We start from the raw sequence: 24550 nt of genomic DNA, 5'->3' as shown, positions 1-24550 counted from the left end.
GACCAGTTAATAAATGAATCGTGCTATCCCTTACTATGAAAATATATACATTATCATGAATCATTGTGTAAAGTGTAAAATCATTATTGACAAGCTTTAGTAATACTGTCAGACTGGACTAAGTTTCTGGCTTAGAAATGTGTTGACTGACTGTTGGGTATGGTTAGAGCTCTGAAATCAATAACTGTTTTAAACATAAATTAAACTATTCTAAAGCATTTGGCAAAAAATTAAAATGTCATTGCCCTCAAAATTTTCTTCTTTTTTTTCAGGATCAAAGAGTCAGCAGTGCAATAGTCAGGGACAGTGTATATGCAAGCCTGGAGTAACTGGTAACAAATGTGATAAATGCAGAGACAATTATTATGACCTCTCAAATGAAGGATGCAAGCCATGCATTTGTAATGAAGCTGGGAGTGTTGCTAATAAGTCTACATGTGACCCAGTCACAGGTTTGTGTAACTGCAAGGAAAATGTTGAGGGAGATAAATGCCACAGGTATTATATGCATGCTAAAATGTTGATAATAAAAATACACGTAAACTGTAGGCCTTGCAGTTAAATTGCTATACAGATATTTAGACAGCAGGAATTCAGTAAACTGGAAATTGGTTTCTATTGTCATATATTGTAAGAGATCTGTTTTTGCATTAAAATGATTACCAGCTGAAAATATTATGATGAAATAACTTGATATGAAATGCATGCTGTGTGCACATTAATGAAACTATTTTCATGAAGTATCTATTAAAGTTATTTTACATTCATGTCATACATTGTCATAGAAAGATGAATTAAAAATTTTTGGGTTCTTTTCATACGTGCAGCTAATTCTCAATATTTGAAAACAAATCCATCTGTATGCTCTGCTTATTTTTGTTCACTTTGTCTCTTGGCTATAAATAGTATGTTGTTGGAGGGATTTGGTACAATTAAATAGTGATACAATGTTGCTGTGAAGGAAATTTAAATAACACAATGATCATCACAGGAGGGGCAGCAGACCTTTCACAACACCGGTTTTCTGTGTAACAATATTTACCCCATGGAGATGTAACTCAATTACTGTAGCTAAATGAAATCTTGGTCATTTAACTATATGCTGCATCCAGAATGGAAACATGGTAGTAGTCAGAACATCAAAAAGTGCTAATAGAACAAAAATTTTGTGAAAACAATATGTAAGAGAAAAAAACTATTCAAAGCTACAGTTTATTTCAGGCTAAAACTACCATGTCTGATAGCTGTATGGTATTGTGTATAAGGATTATAAATACAGGGTGCCACACAAAAAATTGGGCATGAGCCCTAGACAGCTCATTGCTGCCTGCCAACTGTCATGTATTGTTTTGAAGCTGTTGCTTGTCGTAGCTTACTAGTTATTTCTTTATCATCTAATTATTACATGTTTAACTATTTTTTGTTGTATTTGCTCATGGTGGGCAACAGTTTGTATGTAACTGGGAGCAGTCTGTACTCGAGGCTGGTTTTTTTGTGTCCACAGTAATAAACTCATAAATACATAATTTTACAAATGTATACTCATCAATTACAATAATTTTATGATTAGCACTTCACATAGTTAGTGGAAGTACAAAATATTATTCAGTGGGAATTCTTTGACCTTCATGTGTCACTAGTGTTACCACTTTTGTACATAAGTGACTTACAAAAACAAAGCATTGAGGATGACAAGGAGTATACAGTTATGCTGTGCCTTGTATTAAATGCAGCTACCAAGTGTGTCACTTTAATAGTTATAAATGTTCAACAGAAGAGATAAACCCATGTATACACAAATTTCACAAAGGACCTGCCAGTGTTGATCCAAATGGGCAATGTAGTCTCCTGTAGAGGGAGGCATTGGTTAGGCAAGTGAAAAATTGTTGCACTACCTCCTACACTTCTGGAGAGTCCAAGGATGATGACTCAGATATCATAGATAAAGATTGTTTTTGCAGATACTTTAACATGGCAGTTGAAGTCCATACCACTGAGCAAGTAGTGTACTGAGGGACTTGGACAAAAGGGAAAAAAGTTTAGAAGGAGTGCAGAAACAAAAAGAATAAGATCAGTAATATGAAGTGCAGCAAGCTGAGGCATGAGAGAATAGAAGGGACAGAAACCACAGTTTCTCCCCTTCCTTTCATTCACTTGTGGAGTTTTTTTGTGATTATGTGTACGCATCGAAGGAATGGTACTGGAGAAATGATGAGGGAGACGCTTAGACAATATGGAAAGTAGGGAGACATGTATTAATTGGTTGATGAAAACAAATGTGACACTAGATGTAGTATATGACAGAGTACAGGAAGACCATAAACGAAATTAAGGAATTCCGACATCAAATGAACAGAAAAAAATAGGGAATATCTTTCCCTTAGCTCCCAAAGCTCTCCCTTAATTCTGAGGAAACACACTACATTCAGTTATGTACAACAAATAGTTATGCCAACTGTTGTGATAGCAGTGCACAGGAATCAGTAAATTGGACAAAATGTACCAAAGTTTTGGTCATGTATATTTATAAAAACTTGAACTGGAAGAAACATTCTACTGATCTTCTCAAAGAATTAAGTTCAGCTATGTTTACTCTTCATACAATTGCTAGGTTCAGAAACAGGTGAATTAACCTCCCGATATTTTGCATATTTTCATTCAATAATGTCTCATGGAATAATTTTCTAGCGTAACTCAACACTTAGAAAGAAAATGTTGATTGTTCAAAAGCAAGCAGTAAGAATAATACATGGTATAAACCTGCGGTCATCTTGTGGAAATGTCTTCAAGGAGTCAGGCATTTTAACTGCAGCATCACAGTACAACAGCCTAGTATCATGTAGGGCCCCCGCAACCACTCAGAAGTGCTGCAGCATGATATGTCATGAACTTGACTAATGTCTGAAGTAGTACTGGAGGGAACTGACACCATGAATCCTGCAGGGCTGTCCATAAATCTGTAAGAGTATGAGGGGGTGGAGATTTCTTCTGAACAGCATGTTGCAAGGCATTCCAGATGTGCTCAATAACGTTGATGTCTGGGGTGTCTGGTGGCCAGTGTAAGTGTTTAAATGCAGAAGAGAGTTCCTGGAGCCACCTTGTAGCAATTCTGGATGTGTGGGATGTCACATTGTCCTGCTGGAATTGCCCAAGTCCATCGGTATGCACAATGGACATGAATGGATGCAGGTTATCAGACAGGATGCTTGCATGTGTGTCACCTGTCAGAGTCGTATCTAGACATATCAGGGGTACCATACCACTCCAGCTGCACATGCCCCATGCCATTACAGAGTGTCCACCAGCTTTAAGAGTCCCCTGCTGACATGCAGGGTCCATAGATTCATAAGGTTGTCTCCATACCCATACATATACACCCGCTCAATACAATTTGAAATGAGACTCATCTGACCAGGCAACATGTTTCCAGTCATCAACAGCCCAACATCGGTGTTGACAGACCCCGGCAAGACGTAAAGCTTTGTGTTGTGCAGTCATCAAGGGTACACGAGTGGTCCTTCAGCTCTGAAAGCCCATATCATTGATGTTTTGTTGGATAGTTTGCTCACTGACAGTTTTTAATGGACCCTGCATTGAAATCTGCAGCAATTCACAGAAGTGTTGCACTTCTGTCACTCTGAATGATTCTCTTCAGTTGTGGTTGGTTCCATTCTTGCAGAATCTTTTTCCAGCCGCAGCAATGTGGAGATTTGTTGTTTCACTGGGTTCCTGATATTCATGGTACACTCGTGAAATAGTCGTAGGGGAAAATCCCCACTTCATTGCTACCTCAGAGGCGATGTGTCTCACACTTAAGTGCCGACTATAATACCACTTTCAAACTGACTTAAATCTTGATAACCTGCCATTGTAGTAGCAGTAACCATTCTAACAATTGTGCCAGACACTTGTTGGTCTTATATAGGAGTTTCTGATCACAGTGCCATTGTTGTTGTTGTTGTTGTTGTTGTTGTTGTCTTCAGTCCTGAGACTGGTTTGATGCAGCTCTCCATGCTACTCTATCCTGTGCAAACTTCTTCATCTCCCAGTACTTACTGCAACCTACATCCTTCAGAATCTGCTTAGTGTATTCATCTCTTGGGTTCCCTCTAAGATTTTTACCCTTCATGCTGCCCTACAATGCTAAATTTGGGATCCCTTGATGCATCAGAATATGTCCTACCAACCGATCCCTTCTTCTAGTCAAGTTGTGGCACAAACTTCTCTTCTCCCCAATTCTATTCAATACCTCCTCATTAGTTATGTGATTTACCCATCTAATTTTCAGCATTATTCTGTAGCACCACATTTCGAAAGCTTCTATTCTCTTCTTGTCCAAACTATTTATCGTCCAGGTTTAACTTTCATACATGACTACACTCCATACAAATACTTTCAGAAACGACTTCTTGACACTTAAATCTATACTCGATGTTAACAAATTTCTCTTCTTCAGAAACGCTTTCCTTGCCATTGCCAGTCATATCCTCTCTACTTAGACCATCATCAGTTATTTTGCTCCCCAAATAGCAAAACTCCTTTACTACTTTAAGTGTCTCATTTCGTAATCTAATTCCCTCAGCATCATCCGACTTAATTTGACTACATTCCATTATCCTCGTTTTGCTTTTGTCGTTGTTCATCTTATATCATCCTTTCAAGACACTGTCCATTCTGTTCAACTGCTCTTCCAAGTCCTTTGCTGTCTCTGACAGAATTACAATGTCATCGGCCGAACCTCAACGTTTTTATTTCTTCTCGATGGACTTTAATACCTACTCTGAATTTTTCTTTTGTTTCCTTTACTGCTTGCTCAATATACAGATGGAATAACATCAGGGACAGGCTACAACCCTGTCTCACTCCCTTCCCAGCCACTGCTTCCCTTTCATGCCCCTCGACTCTTATAACTGCCGTCTGGTTTCTGTACAAATTGTAAATAGCTTTTTGCTCCCTGTATTTTACCCCTGCCACCCTTAGAATTTGAAAGAGAGTATTCCAGTCAACATTGTCATAACCTTTCTCATAGTCTACAAATGCCAGAAATGTAGGTTTGCCTTTCCTTAATCTGGCTTCTAAGATATGTCGTATGGTCAGTATTGCCTCACGTGTTCCAACATTTCTGCAGAATCCAAACTGGGCTTCTCCGAGGTTGGCTTCTACCAGTTTTTCCATTCGTCTGTAAAGAATTTGTGTTATTATTTTGCAGCTGTGACTTATTAAACTGATGGTTCGGTAATTTTCACATCTGTCAACACCTGCTTTCTTTGGGATTGGAATTATTATATTATTCTTGAAGTCAGAGGGTATTTCGCCTGCCTCGTACATCTTGCTCACCAGATGGTAGAGTTTTGTCAGGACTGGCTCTCCCAAGGCCGTCAGTAGTTCCAATGGGATGTTGTCTACTCCCAGGGCCTTGTTTCGACTCAGGTCTTTCGTTGCTCTGTCAAACTCTTCACGCAGTATCGTATCTCCTATTTAATCTTCATCTACATTCTCTTCCATTTCTATAATATTGTCCTCAAGAACATCGCCCTTGTATAGACCCTCTATATACTCCTTCCACCTTTCTGCTTTCCGTTCTTTGCTTAGAACTGGGTTTCCATCTGAGCTCTTGATATTCATACAAGTGGCTCTCTTTTCTCCAAAGGTCTCTTTAATTTTCCTGTAGGCAGTATCTATCTTACCCCTAGTGAGATAAGCCTCTACATCCTTACATTTGTCCTCTAGCCATCCCTGCTTAGCCATTTTACATTTCCTGTTGATCTCATTTTTGAGATGTTTGTATTCCTTTTTGCCTGCTTCATTTACTGCGTTTTTATACTTTCTCCTTTCATGGATTAAATTCAATATTTCTTCTGTTACCCAAGGATTTCTTCTAGACCTCTTTCTTTTACCCACTTGATCCTTCACTACTTCACTACTTCATCCCTCAGAGCTACCCATTCTTCTTCTATTGTATTTCTTTCCCCCATTCCTGTCAATTGTTCCTTGATGCTCTCCCTGAAACTCTGTACAACCTCTGGTTTAGTAGTTTATCCAGTTAGATTTTGGTCAGAGTCCACATCTGCCCCTGGAAATGTCTTACAATTTAAAACCTGGTTCCTAAATCTCTGTCTTACCATTATATAATCTATCTGATATCTTCTAGTATCTCCAGGATTCTTCCATGTATACAACCTTCTTTTATGATTCTTGAATCAAGTGTTACCTATGATTAAGTTATGCTCTGTGCAAAATTCTACCAGGCGGCTTCCTCTTGCATTTCTCTCCCCCAATCCATATTCACCCACTATGTTTCCTTCTCTCCCTTTTCCTACTCTCGAATTCCAGTCACCCATGACTATTAAATTTTCGTCTCCCTTCACTATCTGAATAATTTCTTTTATCTCATCATACATTTCACCAATTTCTTCATCATCTGTAGAGCTAGTTGGCATATAAACTTGTACTACTGTAGTAGGCATGGGCTACGTGTCTATCTTGGCCGCAACAATGCATTCACTATGCAATTGGTAGTAGCTTACCCGTACGCCTATTTTTTATTCATTATTAAACCTACTCCTGCATTACCCCTATTTGATTTTGTATTTATAACCCTGTATTCACCTGACCAGAAGTCTTGTTCCTCCTGCCACCGAACTTCACTAATTCCCACTATATCTAACTTCAACCTGTCCATTTCCCTTTTTAAATTTTCTAACCTACCTGCCCGATTAAGGGATCTGACATTCCACGCTCCGATCCGTAGAACGCCAGTTTTCTTTCTCCTGATAACGACGTCCTCTTGAGTAGTCCCCGCCCAGAGATCCGAATTGGGAACTATTTTACCTCCGGAATATTTTACCCAAGAGGACGCCATCATCATTTAACCATACAATAAAGCTGCATGCCCTCGGGAAAAATTACGGCTGTAGTTTCCCCTTGCTTTCAGCCGTACGCAGTACCAGCACAGAAAGGCCGTTTTGGCTAGTGTTACAAGGCCAGATCAGTCAATCATCCAGACTGTTGCCCCTGCAACTACTGAAAAGGCTGCTGCCCCTCTTCAGGAACCACGTGTTTGTCTGGCCTCTCAACAGATACCGCTCTGTTGTGGTTGCACCTATGGTACTGCCATCTGTATCGCTGAGGTACGCAAGCCTCCCCACCAACGGCAAGGTCCGTGGTTCATGGGGGTAGGGACAGTGCCATATTCTGTCTGTTTACATATCTCTGTATTTGAATATGCATGCCTATACCAGTTTCTTTAGCACTTCAATGTGTTTGCTAATGAAATTTGTCACAAGTAATCCATCACAGTTTGAGAATAATAATGATGTTCACACCTATAACATTAGATGGAAAAGATAGCTTTTATTACCCATCATTAAATGTGGCAGTGACTCAGAAATGAGTTCGATGTGTAGCAAAAAATGTTTTTGATTATTTGCCCAATAACATAAAATGTCTGACAGGCAGCAAAGTAAGTTTTAAATTTAACCAAAAATCATTTCTTCTGGACTACTCTGTTCGATGGATGAATTTCTATTAAAAAACTGTTTTTCTAGTGTGTGTGTGTGTGTGTGTGTGTGTGTGTGTGTGTGTGTGTGTGTGGTGTGTGTGTGTGTGGTGTGTGTGTGTGTGTGTGTGTGTGTGTGTGTCAGTCAGTGTATATCTCCTTGTAAACTGACTTGTTTCACATCATTTTGAGAAAAGCATTGTTCTAATGATCTATGGAACATGTAACGTACTAACTGAGAGAGAGACTCCAAAGCAATAAGGAAATACTGGTCTGAATAGTTTTATGGCTATAAAGATCCTGCAAGAATGGAATCAACGACAAGTATTACACTTTATTTGTATTAATTACACTAAATAATGAAATCACTGGACTCTCACAGTAGCAGTATGCTCAGACACAAAGAACTTAAGACAAAAGTGATAATTTGATGTAATTTTGATATCAAAGGTAAGTCACTGCTTCAATGCTTGCACTCAAACTTGTGTTGACTCCGTATGTATCCAGGTCTCCACAGTCTCACTTTATGGCAGAAGCTGTATAACCATGAAAAAACTTCTGTTTGAACTGAAAAATCCCTTTAGAAATTGATGAATAATTTCACACCACAGTAACTGGATGTTACCTGGATTTCTTGCTCACCTCCTAGCATATTTACTCCTTAATGATTTTTGATGCTGATTATAAAAAACAGTTTCAACTGGACTTTGATATACACATTTGCAATACAAGATACAAAAATAATTTTCATCTAGACTTTTCTTTCTTGCCCAGTTTTCAGAATGATGTTACTTACTCTAGTGGTAATATATTCAATGAATTCCCATCTAACATGAAGCAAGAAGCTGGGAATCCCTACCAAATACAAAACAAAATTAAAAGCATACCTCATTCATAGTTCTTTGAACAAATTATTAGAATATCTAGTCAGGGGCCGAAAGGTTCTGTTAACTACAAGACAAGTAGCAATGTTTGTTATAAAGATGTGCAACAAGTGATAAAGTACCATAAATAGGATTCAGTATTTATAGACGAAAAAAATATTTTCTTTGAGAAAAAGCATTATAATGAAGCAAATGCTAAGCTACTAATAACAAACAACAGTTGTATTCTAAAACTGAGGAGGCAGCAACTTTTTTCAGAGCAGCAGCTTCATTACTAATTTATTCCATTAAATTTAGATGATGTAAGCATGAATACCATTTAACAGTAGAGTGATAGTTTATTGTTAATAATGTATATGGCAGTTTAAGTTTCTGTCATATCTATGTCCTTTGTTGATGTGTGCTTTGATTCTATTTACATCCCTCCTTGATAGGACCTGCAGAACACAATGAATGAATGAATGAATGAATGAATAAATAAGTAGACACAATTTGTTAAAAGTGACAGTGACTAAAGAAGGCTAGCCTAAAATAATTTTTTTCCACTTTTCAATCTGAATACCAACTGAGTTTTTCATTGTTAAACTTTTTATCATCTTTGCCAAACTTGTGCAACCCAACACTTGCCTTCATTCACTTATGTCCATAATGAGTTTTTTACACATATTTTATTGTGAATCTTAACTTTCTAGCATATTTTTTAAGCTTTCTTTTTTTGCCATCAGATTTGTTCTCGTAACTGCAAGGATTTAATATATAAGATGCGTAAGTCATAAAAATTAATCTCATTTCTTTCCTACCTGTTTTTGTGGCATTGACTTTGATACCTAAACAGTTACTACATATACGTCCATGTGTTTTCTGTGTTGTTGCTTTCATGGCAGTCTAAAACTGAAAGAAGGTTGCAGCTTTTACTCAGATACAGCTTCTGAATTATACATTTTTCAAAATTAAAAATTATTGTTTGTGTAATAATGTTTTATTCTTAACTGTTATGTGTTATTTCTAATCAGTCACCTCTTAATAAATCACAAATACCATAGTTCCTTCCTTGGGTCAGAGCAGTTGGTATCTTTGTACTTTAGTTAACTAATTTAGAAAAGTATGTGTGTCTCTTGTTAAAAGTGAAAAAAAGTTCAGTTCCAGTATGGAAATAGTGTTATGGGAGAATTATCTTAAGATGACAGAATGTTTTGATGCAAGTTGCTATGTTAGCATAAAATATTATTTTTACATTTAACAGGTGTATATATGGATATTTCAATCTTGATGAAAAGAATATATTTGGCTGCACACCTTGTTTTTGTCATGGTCATTCAATGGATTGTGAAAGTGCTCAAGGATATTCAAAATCAGTCATCAAAAGCACTTTTGAATATGATGCAGAAGGCTGGAAAGCAGAGGATCATGATGGGTTTCCTGTAAAGATAAAATATGATGCAGACATCCAGGCTATAGGAATAAATGCTTCACAGGGTGAACCAGTAACATTCATAGCCCCAGGTACAGAAACTTTTTTACTACTGCTGCTGCTGTTGCTGGCTTCACAGTACCTTACTCCCCATCTAGCCAATCTCTCCCTCTTTCAACTATGCACTTATAAGATATGTTACTCCAATATTGGCAGTTTAAATATAAGAATTAAAAACAAAAATGGTGAATGGTCAATTGACATTTATTTACATATTAGATATGTATTTAGCTTTGTAGGTCATCACCATCATTGGGTGACACTGGACGGTTATCATGCAGGAAAACACCAGTAAATGGGAGGAAGGATAATTTTACAAAAATTTTAAACTACATTTGGCTGGAAACAGCAAGTAATTTACAGAGAACATGGACATGCGATATGAAAGTACTAAGAGTTATACAGTATTCAGTGGCAAACTGTAAACTAAGTTTGGCATCAGACTGAATGCATGGAAGTACAGAATAGTACACAGAACTGTACATGAAATTCTTTATAAATATGTAAGCATTTTTAATGAAAATAATCAATTTTTGAAAATATAATGTAATTGCATAAATAAAAAATCTACGCACCAAGTAGCAGCAGGGAAATACACATATGAAGATATTAAAGTTTGCTTGCTTTTGGAGCCTGTGGCTCCTTCTGGCAGAAGGGTTGCAGGGGAAGGAAGATGGGTTAAGGGAAAGGACCAGTGAGATTTAGGAAGAGGGATGGATTTTGTAAAAGTCACCTAGAGCTCTGGGTCAGTAGAGGCTAACTGGACAGGGTGTTAAGGAAAGACAGATTTTTTTCTATTAATACATTCTTCCTTCCTTTTGGAAGGACCTATCTGAGTTCAACTATTTTTGTCCATGACAGTGGATAATCATAACCTTGGTAACCTGTCAAAGGTTACTGTGGTAGCACGGAAGACAGAGAGATAAATCAGAACTCTAGTAGAAATGGAGCACTGAGTTTAAGAATATAAATATGCATGCAGAATTATTCTTGTAAAGAAAAATAAGCAGTTTGAAGAGTTCTCACTACCTGCCAGAGCTTTGTCATCCTCAAATGATTGCTATACATAAAAAACTGTTTACTCGAAAGTGTAATATTTTATTTATTTTGTACTTTGTCATGAGATGAGTAAGTTGAGTCAGATTTTTTTTACTCATGATTGTTATAGAGCAGCCACTTTGTTTAGTAGTGTGAACTAGTATTATCATCACTTTACTACATGTATTACATAGTTTCCAAATTTCTCACTAGCAACTCAAGACAAGTAGACAGATGATCATGCATACACAACATTGGACATCTAGAAAGATGATCTGAATATTTAGAAGACAGGTATACTATGGTATTACATTCTTTTCTTACTATGCGAGAAGCTATAGATATGTGATCCTTAACACTGTATTCAAAAATTTTTGGTTTATAAGTCTTTGTGTTTGCAACTGAGTTGTCAATTTTCCTTTCACAATAATTTAACAATGTCCCTGTTTGTTCTCAACAGGTATAAAGCACAGATTTCTTTTCTCACTGTCTGGTCTCCAAAATGTGAATGGTATATGCTACAAGCCACCTTAGCAATTTTTTCCCAGTGCCTTTGAACAATAAATCCACATCCGACAGAAAATTGATGCTAAAATGTAAAGAAGCTACAGAAAAAATGCTATAAGACAGACCTCTTCACTAAAAGGGCTCTTAATAGGTATTTAGCTATAAGCAGAGAGTGAGCACTCAGATGTGATTTAAGTAAACTAGGTGTTGGACTTCTCACTTTGCTGCCCCTGTTGATTAAATTATCGGTCACTCTAATCTTGACTGGGTTATTCATTAAACTGTCCAACAGTCCGCCCCCGGTAGCTGAGTGGTCAGCGTGACAGACTGTCAATCCAAAGGGCCCGGGTTTGATTCCCGGCTGGGTCGGAGATTTTCTCCGCTCAGGGACTGGGTGTTGTGTTGTCCTAATCATCATCATTTCATCCCCATCGACGCGTAAGTCGCCGAAGTGGCGTCAAATCGAAAGACTTGCACCAGGCGAACGGTCTACCCGATGGGAGGCCCTCGTCACACGACATTTCATTTCAACTGTCCAACAGATTCATTGTCTGTGCCATAATGTTGGTATTGATACACCAACAGAAACGTGTTGGATTATGTTGATGATACAGTTATAGTATGGCCACGTGGAATGCACTAAAATCATGATTTCCTAGGACATTATTCCATGTTTAAACAGACCGTTGCAGAGAAAGGCTACAAAACATGTGTATGTGTAAACTCACTTTGCATGCTGTGACCCATCACATCCACCACAGAGATGTTCTGATCATGCTGTGACAGAAACAAAACCTTACTGAACATCTCCAGCAGCTAAGGGATGTTTTGAAAAAGGACAGTTACTTAGAACAACAGATTAAGCAAACTGACACCATCTCCAGGTGGCACTGATACCAGTGAAGAAGCGGCTGGGATCACAAACAATCCATATGCCGACACTGTTCCATGGAAGATTGGGAAAATGCTTTGAAAATGTTGTTTCAAATGTATATCAGTCCCTCCCATGAAACTGAAAGATATACCGTACTATGTTGCATGAAAGAAAATCTAAGACTCTGAAAACTGGGTGTAAATCATATATAGTACTAATGTGGCATGTCTTATGTCGGACAGACGATAAGAACTATTGAATAAAAATGTATGTAACACAAGCATTACACCAACTCACATAGCCAAGTAAACCAGATATGAAGATAGTCGCACTGTGAAGAAGGCAACAAATTTATGGAACAGTGTAATGAAAGAGGCAATTGAGATTAGAGTGGTGGGTGATTTAACCAGGAATCAGCAGAAACAAAGGTTTTAGGTTAAGTGTGCAATCCAGCACTCAGTTTTGTTTAAATAATGCACAAGAACATCTCAAAGCTCTTTCTTTGCACACAGATAAATCCCCACAAGGAAGTTTTTTAATAAAGGATTTTGTCTTATTGCAGTTCCCTCACTTACACCTTTTCTATGCCCTTGGTGTAATCTTTTTGTTGGATATGAATTTTTGTTGAGTGTTTTATTTTTTAATGGCACAACCAAACAATCATTTTGGTAGTGTGTGGTGCATACATCTACATCTATACTCAGCAAACCACTGTTTGGAGTTCACAGTGAGTAATAAGGTCAGTGCTCAACTCCTTTCAAAGACAACTAGAGACATTTTCAAAACATCACAAAGATAAAATGACTGCTTGGCTATAAAAAACTTGTAAAGCAACTATAGACTTGGTTACATGCAGAAAGTGTATCAAAATCAGTTAATATCTGTGATCCTAGCTATGCCTTGATGCCTCAGGATGTGTTCTGTCAACCTATCTCTTTTATTCAGTTTGTTTCCTATTGCAATAAGTTCTGAGCTTAAAGACCATAAATTATATAAATGCTTCCACAAGTTGTACAAAATCTCTCTGAACATGTATTTGAAAGCAAGTTGTATGACATGTTGCTTGTCCATAATGTTCTGTGACTTGGGGGGCTACACTTCGTAATGTAGTGGTATAATGCCAATAGCTGATCTACTGTACTTTTGTATATATTAATATCTGTAGGTGTTTTGTGTTGTCTATTGCTGTGATAGTCCAACAACAATATTCAATGAAAATAGCAACTCATCTTAAAAAGCAAAATAAAATATTTACAGATAGGTGGTTTAGTTAAGATTTTTGCATGCTCTGTGGGTCATATTGTGGTGTCACTGCCAGACACCACACTTGCTAGGTGGTAGCCTTTAAATCGGCCGCGGTCCGTTAGTATACGTCGGACCCGCGTGTCGCCACTATCAGTGATTGCAGACCGAGCGCCGCCACACGGCAGGTCTAGAGAGACTTCCTAGCACTCACCCCAGTTGTACAGCCGACTTTGCTAGTGATGGTTCACTGACAAAATACGCTCTCATTTGCCAAGACGATAGTTAGCATAGCCTTCAGCTACGTCATTTGCTACGACCTAGCAAGGCGTCTTTATCAGTTGCTATTGATATTGAAAATAATGTACAGACAAGAGCTACGTTCAACATTAATGGATTAAAGTTAATTATTCCACCAGTTACCTCCTTTTTTCTGAAGTCTAAATTCCTTGTCCTGTTCCAGACCTCACACCAGCCTGCATGACCTTAAACGCGTGCCTTTCGGCTTCCTCCATTTATACGGGTTGGCTCTCCTGCCAGCCCACAACACATATTTCCAAACTTGCTATGAAGTGAAATGTGTCAGTAGGTCTACAAATAAGATACATTCTCCCTGTGAAAACATGGCTACATAATGGCCTTTTTTACATAAGTGGACTTTTTGGAAATTAATCTTAATCTACAATAAAATTTGATAAATGTAACTCAGTCACATACTGATAACTATTCAGAAATTCTTGTATGGAGCGAAACTTGTCAAGTAGAAAATATTTCAGTTTATTTCTAAAACTTTCATGATAGATATTTCAGCACCTTTATTTTACAAGGTAGGTGGCCATGGTAGTCTAGTGGGTAGAGCACTAGACTCAACTTTGGAGGTCATGGGTTAACCCAGGAAAGAGACAGTGATCTTTTCCCTTTCCAATCCCTCCAGGATGACCTCAGATCCACTCAGCCTCTATCAATTGAGTACCACGGATTTTTCCCATGGTCAAAAGATGACCAGGGTAATGGGCACAGTGAAGAAAGGCTGCATTCTGCATGGAGTAAGGCCAATAGCCTGCTCTCAATCTTACACCACAGACTTTAGTGTTCTTTTTATCTGCATACTTTGCAATTTTTTAATGCAAGCTTAGAGTTAGTTGTGGATGGTGGAAGGTATTTTTGTCCATAGTGTTATATTTGCTCCTGATTCTCACAACTGAGCATTGTTGGTACACTGGACTCACATTCAGGAGAGTGGCATGGCTTAGAGTTAGTTGTGAATGGTGGAAGGTATTTTTGTCCATAGTGTTATATTTGCTCCTGATTCTCACAACTGAGCATTGTTAGTACACAGGACTCAAATTCAGGAGAGTGGCATGGTAAATCCTTGTTTGGCTATCCTGATTTAGGTTTTCCACGATTTCCCTAAATCACGTAAGAAAAATGTTGGTGTGATACCTTTGAATGGGCATGGCTGATTTCCTTCAAATAATCCAATCTTGTGCTACATGTGTAATGATGTCACTGTTGACGGGACATTAAACCCTAATCTTCCTTTCTTTCTTTGTTGTGATTCTCACAGCTTCATAAGAGAGTATTGTGAGGCTATTGTTAATATGTCATCCTTTCAACCAGTTGCCTGTATGACGTTTGACAGCTGAAATTAGAAATTGTGCTTACAGCAAATTTCTGTGAAATGAGTAATTTGTGTTTGATTAGTGAACTGCCCTGAAAATGATTCCATGTCACATCAATGAGTGGAACTATGCAAAGTAAGCTATTTAGTATAGAATCATGTTGATGAAAGAACTCAACACAATATTACCTGAGGAGAATATTACTTTCATAATTAATGACTGGACTGTGCTAGTGTTGACGTACACTGATTGGAGACTAATCTGAAATTATTTGATTGGATTGATGAAATGCTTGCTGACACAATTCTGTTGCTTGCATTCAAACTGTTCAGTTGCAAGACACTATTCTTCATAAAAGAAAGGTGGAAAAACACTGTTGAACATCTGTAAGGTATGTAGTAGTCTGGAAAATATATAGATGGAAATGTAAGGTTTCACACCGTGAGCACCTGGGGCAAACGTTACCAAATACATACTTCTGTATTTATATGACTGCAGGAAATGTTACTCAAAAATTTCATCCATACATGAGTTTATTTTCATTACTCAAAATGGGTGCAAAAATTGTAGGTCAGCGGATTTTGTCTGCAATTGTACTGCATTTCAGAAATTACAAGATGTTCTGCCTGGATTGTTTTCACATTTCTTTATGTACAATTGCAATTTTTACCATTTTGAAGTGATAACTTACTTTGAAGTGTGTCAAGCATGTTCATTACTGGGACATGGTCTTCATTTCAACAGTATTTACATGCTTAATGCTGTATGAATAAGAATAATCAAGAGTCCTTTGCACCTATAAAAGAGGACACTGTGTTTTGTATTATAATTCCTACTGAATTGATGTAAGTACTGTACACTTATCACATGTTTCCATTTCTGAAATCAGTAAGATCAATGAAATTATTGGTATTGAAATTCCTCTCGCAACACACAGAAGCTGAAAAACCAAGGAATAATGAATGATTGACAACAACATCTTCAGCACATTGAAAAACAGGCTGAAGGAATTGTTTTAGGAAGTTCCAGAAAAGTATGAAGACCTTAGAGCTGCCTAACATAATCTTTAACACTTTTGAGATGGCTCATGAGTCTCACTCAACCACTGGCATGTTACAGTCATGTGGTATTATTTTACATTATAACAAAAGTTTGAAAAAAGAAGAGGATGAATTATGATAGGAGGAATTTCCTCTTCACATGAAAAATAACAGCTCCACAGAAATTGTAGAGAGATATAACTAATCCTTTAAAGAAACTTAACTGTGGAAACCCATGCTTTAGGATGATGCTGATGATGATGATAATAATAATAATAATAATAATAATAATAGTAATAGTAATAATAGTAATAATAATAATAATAAGAATAATGCATGTAATAACCAAAAAGCCTTTGATATTTGTCTGGGCAGGGTATTGCTTGCAACATTCGAAGGTATAATACACAAAGAAAAATTTCTGTATTTAACTGTCTAGAAGGTAATACATGATTTTTTTATCATATTGCAGAAAGCAGAATATTAAAACTAATGATCTTAAACTTGAAGCACACAAATAACTTTCACCTATATGTTTGTAAGGCATGTAATATATGTTGCTTAGATCATTGTATACATTGAGGTAAAAATTACGATCACTGAAACCAATTTTCTTCAGACAGATTTTTAGGTGACCAGCGAGCAAGCTACAACCAGCTGTTTTCTTTCAAGCTTTGGTTGCTGGAAGATGGCAAAGACATGACATTTGGCGAAATAATTATTGAAGGCGCTGGAAAAATTCTTAAACAGGTTATCTATGGAAACTCAATTCCTACATCAGCAGCACCTGTAAGTCACTAACAACAAAGTTCAACATTTTTGTATATATCTTAGAATATCAAGAAATATGAAAAAATGCAATGATACATATGACATAAGTAATTTTCTTACAAGACCATGACAATCTAACATCATTGCTCTTTGCAAACTCTGAAATGCATGACACACACACACACACACACACACACACACACACACACACACACACACACACACACACACACGCACCTGCCACAAAAATGTAACACTTTATTCAAGTAAAAGTACAATGGTAAAATGTTATATTCTCTTTGAGTGAGATACTAGTAAAAGTGACAGTAAAATCTGCACAGATTAGACCTACTACCTCAGTCCCAGATTATAGTGGAGCAGCACAACAGTGCAGAGTGTAGCTGCATGTCAGGCAGCTACCAGAGCACTACTTCACTCCCGGGTACAGTGAGGCAGGGAGTGGTGCGGCAGCCAGCAGGTTCGCTTGACTGCATGGACAGCAAACACGCAAGCCAGCCAAGCTGCAGTCTTTTTGAAACCATTATAAAGAAACTACTTCGTGAAAAATTTCGATTCTAATGCATCTCAAAGTTTTACTCATCAACTTTATGATGAACTGCTTGTTGTTTTGTTAATGGTCATAGTTATTGTAATATTTTAAAATTAAGTAACCTACTGCAACAATTTCGAAAAGTTCGCATTGAAAAATATTATTATAGATGTTGGGAGACATGGGAAGGAAAGGAAAGATGATAGATTTTATTCTTCTTGTGTATTTTACTCAATGCAAGAAGGGGATATTAATATACCTCAAGACCATCCACTACTAAATACATCAATTGGATTGCCTTTTGCATTCATTGGAGATTAGGCATATCCATTGTTGAGGCATTATTTCAAGTATTAACAGTCAGTGTGTTTTAGATCCATGAAAAGAATATTTCAACAAATGCTTTTCCAGACCATGATGATTAATAGAACGTGCTTTTGGAATAATGAGCACTAGGTGGAGCAAATTTTGGAAGCCAGTAGAAACTTCAGCATAATTTGCTGAAAACATTGTGAAATTTACATGTTCTCCACAATGCTCATTGACCTACAAGGATCCTTGAGTGTTGAGCAGAATACAGTAGACATCAAGCATTCTGTGCAAGGCATTTATCACACAGGATGAAACTCTAATAGATCTTCAACTGAAGCTGTCCAAATGAGATGGTTTTGAAAATAAAACATGATTTTCAGATATTTCTCAGCTATGCTACTTCAACTTTATTACTGCCTCTCATTTTAGGACAGTGAAAGAAATGAGAGATTAATGAAATGCATTCTGTACTTATGGTCTGTAATTCTGCTGCCACATCATCACATAACTTGCCCAAAAAGAATCAGTAGTGATGATAGTTGTCTTGGTGGACTCACAAAGGGTGCCAAGTAAAGACAGGTGCTATCAAAGCTTTTGCTGATATCATTTTCTCAACAGCGCAACAAAAGAAACATGAGCACCTGCAACAGTTCTGACACTGCTACCCACAGCGAAAGCCGAATTCTGCTGGCATTGCCCGACCACTGTCAGAGTCGCTCGAATGCTCTGGTCACTGCTCCCAGAAACAGGCTTGTTTGATTTGCTCAGTGCTACTCTGCTCTGTGCTGCTCCACATGCAGTGCCACTATAATCACTTGCACTGACATGCGCTGGTTTGTTATGTGATCGCTGCCCTGCTCGCCGTGCCACACTGCTCCACTCTTGCCACACAGCTCCACTATAACTGCAGCCTAAGGGGGGCACAAAGGCCTCTTGTAATCAAATTCTTTTATTGGTCATAAGAGGACATATTACATCAGCTATTTTGAAACTTTCTGAGATGTCAAACATTATGGGAAGATATGAGAGAGGTACTGGTTGAAGTAAAGCAGTGAGGGCACACTGGGAGCCGTGCCTGGATAGCTGTCAGTAACAAAAAATCACCCATGAAAGGTGAAGTACATGGTAGGAATCTTGATCTATCACACAGTTTTAATATATCAGGATGTTTCAAAACAATGTGCACACTGCTGCAGAGTGAAAGATTATTCAAAATTTAGCTTTGATAGCAACTTAGACTTTCCATGATTTTGAAGGCACTCCTTTTGTAGAGATGAAAATGAGTTTGTACTTATAAAGACACATCTGTATGCCTAAGCATTTGACAACAATATGAAATGGATAGACACATAGATAGATACTCACAACATAGAGGAAGCACTGAGTGGCGGGCAGGCTCATGGAAATAAGATTGCTGGATCTAGCAGTGTTTTTTCAGTAAGCCTGCCTGCCACTCAATGCCTCCTCTATGCAGTGAGTAGCATTCTACTGCTTTTATTCCATCCCAGATTTTCTATTATTTAAGTATTTGACAATTTAGATCAGTGAGCGAACAAATTCAGGAAAGATTTTTCTTCTTAAATGACTTGTGTTTGTGTCTCTTTGTGTTCTTCAAGTATAATGTGTACAGAATTAATTTTTCTGTCCATGCATTTGAAAAGCTAACATAAAGGTATCTTTGATTTTTCCCGACTAAAAAATTAGCTCGCTCAACTGTGTTCATTTGAAGACCTCAATAACTAACTCCCTTACCAGGTAGTGAGTTCACTAAGGAGTAGATGTTTAGAGGCAGCATTCAGCACTATTGATTTTGACTATACTATCAGCTTTCATTATGGGAAAAAAATATCCAAGCTGTACCCAAAGTCAAGGATGTGTTCCAGGTCTGGCACTTTTCTCATGGAAATTGTTCAAATGGTTCAAATGGCTCTAAGCACTATGAGACTTAACATCTAAGGTCATCAGTCCCCTAAACTTAGAACTATTTAAACTTAACTAACCTAAGGACATCACACACATCCATACCTGAGGCAGGATTTGAACCTGTGACTGTAGCAGCAGCGCGGTTCCAGACTGAAGCGCCTAGAACCTCTCGGCCACAGTGGCCAGCAGAAATTGTTCTATTCTTCACTTAAAGAGCTGTCTATGAAGATGTCATCATTAAATTCAATAAGTAATAAGTATGGATTGCACATACAAATGAAGATATGGAGCAGTAAGGCTTTACCTAGTATGAAAGATGAGTCTCTTTAGATTCTTGTGATTTTTTTCTGTTATTGGTGTCTCAGGTTTCTTATTTGAAACTTCATAATAAATTATACAGGCTGGCCAAAATAAAAGTAACCTGGAAAATGCTCATAAAGTAACACAAAACAAGTTACTCTAGTCAATGAAAACAAAAACTGTTCTTTAGAGAAGATACTTGAAAGGACTACCATTGCTGTTGGAACATCATTCAGCTTTCTTGTCTGGAACTGGTGTGTGCACTCACAGGACATGAGATTTACATAACAAACTCTATAGCAGCAAGAACAACTAAATGGTTCAAAATAAAGTATTGTACTTAGCTTTTGTGGCATTGGTCTCCTCTAAGTTGAAAATGCATTGTCTTTTCTTCCAAGGTCCTCTGAAATATCATTTAGATTAAGTTTAATATCCACAGTTGCCTCTAAAATAAAAACACTGGCCATAAAATCTGTTACAGATGTACAGGATAGTGGGAGCAATTTTAAGGGAGGGTATCTGGACCAATAGAATCCTCTGAAACTTTGAAGAGAACCTTGCAGGGTTTTATCGTTGATAAAAGTGTCTAAAACCTGGGGAAACAACTAACTGCTTGAAAAGTTGACCATTACAGACAAAATCCTGAGGATGGCATGGTAATGCAGAAGAGGATCATGTTAGCAGGTCGAAGGTCAGCAAACAGGAGAGAGAAGCAATCACACTTTGCTCCCCAGGTACTTGCATCTGCTGCACCACGTGATTCCCTCTCATGCCCTTTTTGGCCAGGGATGAGTGAGGTCCATTCTAAGCATCCCCTGATCAGCAATCATGACTGTGTGAACAGCAACAGGTCAGCTGCATCTTCCAAAGTCATCAATAGGTTGTGAACAGTCTTCACAGCATCTCAACTTGAAGTAAAGGAATGGAAGTCCCCAATAAAATTTTTAAAATGTACTCCCCCCACCCACCTACCCCCTCCAAGCAGGTGGTTCCTATACAATCCTCGATATTCCACTGGAGTCAGTTATTGGCGTTAACAAAAATGATTAGACGTTGAGACTCCCTCGGACAGTCAGTGCAGGAATGGAGCCTTACGAATGAAGGGGTGGGGGGAGGGGGAAGTTGGAAGTTATTATAGTACCATATTCCATTGAATTAGTAGGGTGGATCTACAAGTTTGGTAAAAGTTGTACAGTTTTACAATGTTTATGTTTTTTTTAGTCTTTCTTATCAGTCCAGAAATGTTGATGAGCTCAAAGTGATGGCCTTGCTGTGTCTTGCCTTATGCATACAGTTGAAAGACCTACACAACTGCTAAGAGGGGCAATGTACAGTAGCAGTGGGCAGTGTGTTGTGTGTGAGGTGGGGGCCAGCAGTGCAAGGTACGCTGTGGTGCTGCAGAGGTTTGTGGTGTGTGATGCATTGATGCCATCCCTTGAAATGTCTCCAGAACTGCAACACTCTATCCAGTGGGTATTAGTGGGATGCCAAGGGGTAGTGTTTAAATATGAAAGGGGTTGAGTATAGTAGGGGTTTTTCTCTTTAGATTGCATCACTTCCACAAGTGATGTAACAAAGTTACTAATAAGATAACATTAAAGTAGTTCTATTTGCTGCCATTGCAAGTCGTGGAGTTACAGCTGAAGTTATGTTTGAAAGTAAGCACTATCCATGAGATACAATGTCACTGATATAAAACATAACAAACCCATTAAGGAAAGTTCACTTCATATGAATAAACTCATAGCTATCTATACCGACGTTGGGTGGGAGGGGCATGCTAAACAATTGTTGTAGGTACCTGGTGGCTGGCTCTCAGATACAACTATTTGACATGTTTTGCAAAGGCTTTTACAATAACCTTTTCATAAATGTTCATATGTGAGACAGAGTGGCTCAATCAATTGTCATGAGTGCATACTTCTAAAGGTAAGTCAGGTAAATACAGTAGAAATAAATTCAAAATCATGTTGAAGAGGTATTCCGTTAGTGCGGACAATTTAAAAAGAGAGAGAGTGATGATGTTACACTGGGATTTGTTAAACAGAAAACCACTACCCATAAAAGTAAAATGTTAATTTTCAGGAACAAATGTATCCCTGTAGCAGAGTAGGGTGACAGTTAAAGACATGGTAAGGACTGCAGCCTCCTATTACTGATGGGGATGAATGTAGATGACTGTAATGCAGTCAAAATTTCAGGAGACAGGAGTTTAGTCAATTCTGCCAATATAATAAGTGTCTCACAATTAGATCTGTCTATTCAGATCATTAAGTCTGAACACAAATAGTTCTTTGTCTTGTGGCAGCACTGCAAATTGGCAGACATTAGGTTGGAATACATTTGTCGGTCGTTACTAACAGTCGGCATCTGGGAGGCTTACAGGTAGGGTTCAGTTTCAAGTATCAGTGATTGGTACATAAAGAAGTAAAATATGAAACGGTAACAACCACATATTTGACTGGGGGTTATGCTAACTGATTTGGCACTAGCCTTAGGGAAAGGCCAGAGAAGAAATTTGGCTGTGGAGGGAATGTGCAGGGAACCAACAGGGATTATTTTTGAATAGGGTTAGGAAAGGAGATTTTCTGTCCAAACCATAGCTTCACAGTCAATCTTTGTATTGTGTACTACATGAGATAGCTGACTTGTACCAGAGTGGAAACAGGGCTTCAGGAAATGTGCAAGTTAGAAGGCTGAGACTGGCTAGTTCTTTGTGGGTCAGGTGGGGTTGGGAGCTAGGTGAGGTACCAGAGCTTTCACATAACCAACCAGAAGCAACAATGGAGGCCCTTAATATTTTTCCAAGGACAAGTACACAGATCAGTAGCCAGAAACATAGTTTTAGAAAGTAAGTACATAAACTTTTAATGATGACACAAGTGTGCATAGTGAGACATGCATCAGGATATGCTATATCCATGGAAGCTGCGTGTGGAGGTATGCAAATGTTTAACAGGGCACCAACATTAATGCAATGCTGAAAATGATATAGCTCTAGTCGTCACAAAGATTCAATGGACATCTTTTCTACATTTGAAATAGTTGTTCATCCAGGCATCTGGGGTTGTTCATAGTTTACCTATGTGGTCACCCCAGGAAAGATGCTCTTGAATGATGGTGAGCAGAAAAACAGTGGAGCTTCACCTCAAGATCAGTGAGGGCTTGTGCGCAATGTTAGCAACATAGTTAATAGTGTTAGCTGCATACCAGATAGCTCACTCGGAAAAAGTTCACCCTCACAACAGAAGGCGTTTGATACAGTTCGCCACAGTCGTTTAATGAATAAAGTAAGAGCATATGGACTATCAGACCAATTGTGTGATTGGATTGAAGAGTTCCTAGATAACAGAACGCAGCATGTCATTCTCAATGGAGAGAAGTCTTCCGAAGTGAGAGTGATTTCAGGTGTGCCGCAGGGGAGTGTCATAGGACCGTTGCTATTCACAATATACATAAATGACCTTGTGGATGACATCGGAAGTTCACTGAGGCTTTTTGCAGATGATGCTGTGGTGTATCGAGAGGTTGTAACAATGGAAAATTGTACTGAAATACAGGAGGATCTGCGGCAAATTGACGCATGGTGCAGGGAATGGCAATTGAATCTCAATGTAGACAAGTGTAATGTGCTGCGAATACGTTGAAAGATAGATCCCTTATCATTTAGCTACAAAATAGCAGGTCAGCAACTGGAAGCAGTTAATTCCATAAATCATCTGGGAGTACGCATTAGGAGTGATTTAAAATGGAATGATCATATAAAGTTGATCGTCGGTAAAGCAGATGCCAGACTGAGATTCATTGGAAGAATCCTAAGGAAATGCAATCCGAAAACAAAGGAAGTAGGTTACAGTACACTTGTTCGCCCACTGCTTGAATACTGCTCACCGGTGTGGGATCCGTACCAGATAGGGTTGATAGAAGAGATAGAGAAGATCCAACAGAGAGCAGCGTGCTTCATTACAGGATCATTTAGTAATCGCGAAAGCGTTACAGAGATGATAGATAAATTCCAGTGGAAGACTCTGCAGGAGAAACGCTCAGTAGCTTGGTACGGGTTTTTGTTAAAGTTTCGAGAACATACCTTCACCGAAGAGTCAAGCAGTATATTGCTCCCTCCTACGTATATCTCGTGAAGAGACCATGAGGATAAAATCAGAGAGATTAGAGCCCACACAGAAGCATACCGACAATCCTTCTTTCCACGAACAATATGAGACTGGAATAGAAGGGAGAACCAATAGAGGTACTCAGGGTACCCCCTGCCACACACCGTCAGGTGGCTTGCGGAGTATGGATGTAGATGTAGATGAACTTGGGAAAGAGAAGCTAGCTGACGCAGTAGAAAAGGAGAAGCAATGCCTCAATGATCTTGGCTTAAAAAAGGTGAAATAGGTAACCTGTACTGCTGGGAGAGTTTAGCTAACTGACTAGCAGCAAAAAAGGACACAAAGAATAGTGTGGATAGCTCAGCATGAGAGTAAGAATTAGACAGGTGAAGACAAAAAAGTAGTA

At 38.2% G+C, this 24550-nt stretch overlaps 1 protein-coding gene across 1 annotated transcript in view; it reads left to right on the top strand.

The window, feature by feature from the left end:
- Positions 1-24550, top strand: part of LOC124613585 (laminin subunit gamma-1-like) — a 193811-nt gene that overhangs the window by 7870 nt on the left and 161391 nt on the right. Inside the window, exons 2-4 of the mRNA XM_047142301.1 lie at positions 273-498; positions 9626-9885; positions 16796-16965. Of these exons, the coding sequence (XP_046998257.1) occupies positions 273-498; positions 9626-9885; positions 16796-16965 (656 nt within the window). The remainder of the gene's footprint in view (positions 1-272; positions 499-9625; positions 9886-16795; positions 16966-24550) is intronic.

Source organism: Schistocerca americana, chromosome 4 (assembly GCF_021461395.2).
Source record: "Schistocerca americana isolate TAMUIC-IGC-003095 chromosome 4, iqSchAmer2.1, whole genome shotgun sequence".
Lineage (NCBI taxonomy): Eukaryota > Metazoa > Arthropoda > Insecta > Orthoptera > Acrididae > Schistocerca > Schistocerca americana.
The sequence above is the reverse complement of the archived record's forward strand: the minus strand, read 5'-3'. Positions and strand labels throughout refer to the sequence as shown.